This window comes from Fundulus heteroclitus, chromosome 16 (genome assembly GCF_011125445.2).
Source record: "Fundulus heteroclitus isolate FHET01 chromosome 16, MU-UCD_Fhet_4.1, whole genome shotgun sequence".
Lineage (NCBI taxonomy): Eukaryota > Metazoa > Chordata > Actinopteri > Cyprinodontiformes > Fundulidae > Fundulus > Fundulus heteroclitus.
In genome coordinates, this window is record NC_046376.1 from 3,241,719 (window position 1) to 3,246,994 (window position 5,276).

Genomic DNA, 5,276 nt, shown 5'->3' on the forward strand with positions numbered 1-5,276 from the left:
GTGTGAACTGAACTCAAACATGAACTATGAACACAAACTGATTCATTGTCAGTCTGTGTGAACTGAACTCAAACATGAACTATGAACACGAACTGATTCTTTGTCAGTCTCTGTGAACTGAACTCAAACATGAACTATGAACATGAACTGATTCATTGTCAGTTTGTAAACTGAACTCAAACATGAACTATGAACATGAACTGATTCATTGTCAGTCTGTGTGAACTGAACTCAAACATGAACTATGAACATGAACTGATTCAATGTCAGTTTGTAAACTGAACTCAAACATGAACTATGAACATGAACTGATTCATTGTCAGTCTGTGTGAACTGAACTCAAACATGAACTATGAACACGAACTGATTCATTGTCAGTTTGTGTGAACTGAACTCAAACATGAACTATGAACATGAACTGATTCATTGTCAGTCTGTGTGAACTGAACTCAAACATGAACTATGAACATGAACTGATTCAATGTCGATTTGTAAACTGAACTCAAACATGAACTATGAACACAAACTGATTAATTGTCAGTTTGTGTGAACTGAACTCAAACATGAACTATGAACATGAACTGATTCATTGTAAGTCTGTGTGAACTGAACTCAAACATGAACTATGAACATGAACTGATTCATTGTCAGTCTGTGTGAACTGAGCTCAAACATGAACTATGAACATGAACTGATTCATTGTCAGTCTGTGTGAACTGAACTCAAACATGAACTATGAACATGAACTGATTCATTGTCAGTCTCTGTGAACTAAACTCAAACACCGACAGCTATGACCCAAAATGACCTGCCAGGACACACATTGTATAGAAGAAGAGTTTTTACTACAAATTTACTACACAGAAATCTGGTTCATTTCTTTTCTCGTATCTTCTGACTCATCTATTTAGGAAAAGTGGAAACATGTTCTTGTAGCTTCAGTCAGTAACATCTTTCCCTGCTAGTGGCATCTTTGTAGGCATAGAGAGATGATCTCCATCAAACATGCGTCCTGAATATAAAATAAAGCTGCAGGAGAGTAAAATCGCCTTTTCCCTGCAGCGTTTGAGGCGTTGCTCTCCAACAGAACCTGAATTGCTCCTTAAAGGATGGGCTCCATCCGGCAGCCAGCGTCCACGCTCAGCGCATCTCCGAGGTCGAACAGCTGGTCCAGGTTGGCGGTGGAGCTGACCAGGAAGTCCCCCCCCTGGCCGGGGTCCTCGTCCACCGGCCAGGGGGCCTCTAGGAAGGCCGTGGCCAGGAAGGTCTCCTCGTCGAGGTCTGAAACCTCGCCGCTCCTCTGGTAAGGAGCCGCCGGGATGTGAGTCCCCCCACCCAGGCAGGTCCACCTCTTTCACAATGGGGCTCAGCGGGTCCCCTCCGTCCAAACTGAGCTCCCCTCTGAGGGCCGAGTCCAGCAGGGCGTCCCAGTCGAAGGGCCCTTTCAGGGGCCCGGCCTCCCTCTGTTCGTCCACGCAGAACAGGGGGGAGCTGGACCGCCGGGGGGCCTTGGAGATGCTGTTCCTGGACCCCAGCGCCGGTTTCCTCTTGCAGCCGCTCCTCTCCCTGACCGCGGGCCAGGAGCCCAGCATGGTGCCCTCACACAGGTGGGGGTCCCTGTTCTCTGGGTCCTCTGTCGCCTCCTCAAACTCTCTGAGGAGCCGCTGGGACTCCGGGGACACGTTCAGGCCAGCGGGGCTCCCTGCAGACGACGCCGGCAGCTGGACTCTGAGCCGGTTCTGCAGGGCCGGGTTGATCCGGACGGGGGGCATGCGCCTCTTCTTGTAGGCCCCGCTGAGGAGGCGCTCGGCGTACTGCGGGTCGATCTTCCAGAACCCGCCCTTGCCCGGCTCGTCCTTGCTGCGCGGCACCTTGATGAAGCACTTGTTGAGCGACAGGTTGTGGCGGATGGAGTTCTGAGGAGACAGAGTCAGAGTTTTAGAAACGTTCAGGAAGTGGAAGAGCTGGAGTCACACGATCAGTGAGGCTCCTGCACTTATTCAGCTGAAACTCTTCCAACCAGAGCGCTGAGCCGCGGACCTGTTAAATATTATCTGCCCACCTTCTGCCAAACAATAACAAAAAGCTCTGAGGAGTCTGAGCCCGTACCACCGACAGCCTCGTCAATCATTCATCCTGCTGCCTGGAAAATTCCTGCTTTGACTAGGACGTCCTGCTGGTCCCTCATGGGGGAACCTTTGACTAGGACGTCCTGCTGGTCCCTCATAGGGACCCTTTGACTAGGATGTTCTGCTGGTCCCTCATAGGGGACTCTTTGACTAGGATGTTCTGCTGGTCCCTCATAGGGGAACCTTTGACTAGGACGTCCTGCTGGTCCCTCATAGGGGAACCTTTGACTAGGACGTCCTGCTGGTCCCTCATGGGGGAACCTTTGACTAGGACGTCCTGCTGGTCCCTCATAGGGGAACCTTTGACTAGGACGGTCTGCTGGTCCCTCATAGGGGACCCATTGACTAGGACGTTCTGCTGGTCCCTCATAGGGGAACCTTTGACTAGGATGTTCTGCTGGTCCCTCATAGGGGAACCTTTGACTAGGACGTCCTGCTGGTCCCTCATAGGGGAACCTTTGACTAGGACGTCCTACTGGTCCCTCATAGGGACCCTTTGACTAGGACGTCCTGCTGGTCCCTCATAGGGACCCTTTGACTAGGACGTCCTGCTGGTCCCTCATAGGGGAACCTTTGACTAGGACGTCCTGCTGGTCCCTCATAGGGGAACCTTTGACTAGGACGTTCTGCTGGTCCCTCATAGGGGAACCTTTGACTAGGACGTCCTGCTGGTCCCTCATGGGGGAACCTTTGACTAGGACGTCCTGCTGGTCCCTCATAGGGGAACCTTTGACTAGGACGCCCTGCTGGTCCCTCATAGGGGAACCTTTGACTAGGACGTCCTGCTGGTCCCTCATAGGGGAACCTTTGACTAGGACGTTCTGCTGATCCCTCACAGGGGAACCTTTGACTAGGACGTCCTCTTTATATCTGCGTTAATTATTAATGGTGACACTCAACAGGGGAACCAGGACCTTTAAATGTGTGTTTCTAGTAAACATCAGAGCTGTTTGTCTTAACCCAACAAGGGGGGGGGGGGGGGGGGGGGTAACTGATTTTCACACTCAGGAAACAGCATCCTGTCCTGCATACAGTCTCCGGGTGTTTCAGGTGTGTGTGACGTCATGCAGCTACCTGCCAGGTGGGGTCGGCGTGCCGGTAGTAGCAGAAGTTGTCGGTGATCCACTGGTAGATGCAGGACAGCGTGATCTTGCTCTTCTTGCTGGCCTGCATGGCCATGCAGATCAGCGTGGCGTACGAGTATGGCGGCTTGATGAGCGCGTTGGTCCGGTAGTCCACCTCGTCCGGGCAGTGGCCGTGCGCCACGATGCCGGGCAGGCTCTGCATCCTGCTGTAGGCCGCCGCGGTGGGCTTCCCGGGGGTCAGGGGCGTCCCGGTGGAGGAGGCGGGGTCCCCTGCCAGAGGGGAGGCCGGGCCGTCGGTCCCCAGCTGCTGGCCGAGCAGCTGCGGCTGCTGGTGGACGTGCTGCGGCCCCTGCGCGCTCAGGATGGAGAACTCCTGCAGCCACTGCAGGCTGGTCAGGCTGTCGTCCAGGCCGCCCAAGCTGCAGGACGCGGAGTCCCGCTCCGCGGCCTGCGCTGCGGCCGCCACCTCCTCCTCCTCCTCCTCCTGGCCCAGTGGGCTCAGAGACAGCATGGCTCCCCGTCACTCCCCGGTGCTCCTGCCCTGCCACTGCAGCAACGACACACAGACAGCACTTCAGCACCGAGGCGGGTCGGTCCAGAACTTTAGAGGAATGAGGCAAAGGCAGATTTAATGAGCTTTTTGTCCGACGCGCTCTGTGGCGCAGCGCAGGTCAGCGCGCCTTGCTGCCGGCGGCCTGTGGCGTTACGGGCCGGACACTACGATCTAAATTATAACATTTAGAAACAATCTAAATTATGACATTTAGAAACAATCTAAATTATGACATTTAGAAACAATCTAAATAATAACATTTAGAAACTGTTTGGATCTAAATTATAACATTTAGAAACAATCTAAATAATAACATTTAGAAACTGTTTGGATCTAAATTATAACATTTAAAAACAATCTAAATTATGACATTTAGAAACTGTTTGGATCTAAATTATAACATTTAAAAACGATCTAAATTATGACATTTAGAAACAATCTAAATAATAACATTTAGAAACTGTAATTAATTTAAATTATAACATTTAGAAACGATCTAAATAATAACATTTAGAAACTGTTTGAATCTAAATTATAACATTTAAAAACGATCTAAATTATGACATTTAGAAACAATCTAAATAATAACATTTAGAAACTGTTTGGATCTAAATTATAACATTTAGAAAATATCTAAATTATGACATTAAGAAACTGTTTCTTCTCTGTAGAATGGTTTTACTTCAGTCAGTTACTGCGTGTGTTAAATAATTTACACATTTAGGACATCTGAAGTGTAAAAGTTCTCACGTTTGCGTCACCGTGGTGACTTATTAAAACGCATCAAACACTTTAAACCGAAAAGCTGAGGAAATAACGGCGGCCTGTTCCAGAAGCTCCTGGATGACGCTCACCTGTAATCAGCTCCAAAGCGCGCAGCTTCAGCCCTTAACGCCCGCAGTCTGCGTCAGTCCGCGTCGCTCTGCGCCAGGCGCTCCTTTCCGTTCCTCTCTGTCTGTCGGCGGCTCCGGGCTCCGGGCCCCTGGACGCAACTTTAATACCTGTTGACGGAGCGTCCTGCCGTCACCGTGGAAACGGGACGCCCCCGGTAAACAGCTCCGCGCTCCGCCATTGGCCCGCAGGTTTCCATAGCGCCGCGTTTCAATCTGACCGGCGAGGCTCCAGCCCGCGGCCCCTGGGTGGCCCCTGGGCTGGAGCCTGACTGAAACGACGTCATGAATCTTTTAGATTGAACCCACAACCTCTGGGTTCTTCCATCGAGGCGCGATGGACCCAGAAGACCAGAACCTGCTGTGTGAAGAACACGTAGACTGGACCTGCGGCGGTTCTGGGGCCCACAGCAGGTCCAGTTGTTTGGTCGTGAAATAACCTGACCGTGGAGAACCTGCAGAACCCAGATAACCTAGAGAGAACGTTCATAACCGGCGGAACCAGAACCCAGAACCCTGGAGGCAACAGTGGAGCCAGCTGCCCCAGAGCTTTCATTTATTCTAAATAAATAAACTTAAATTTAAAATTTTCAAACGTTTTCATTGCTGAGAGAAAATA

General features: G+C 50.9%; 1 protein-coding gene across 1 annotated transcript; it reads right to left on the reverse strand.

The window, feature by feature from the left end:
- Positions 1–980: 980 nt before the first annotated feature.
- foxj1a (forkhead box J1a) lies at positions 981–4,903 on the reverse strand. The gene is given in 4 exon segments (XM_012854356.3): positions 981–1,339; positions 1,341–1,916; positions 3,204–3,761; positions 4,622–4,903. Coding segments are annotated over 3 exon segments (1,335 nt in total). The 5' UTR covers positions 3,726–3,761; positions 4,622–4,903; the 3' UTR covers positions 981–1,102.
- Positions 4,904–5,276: the final 373 nt, after the last annotated feature.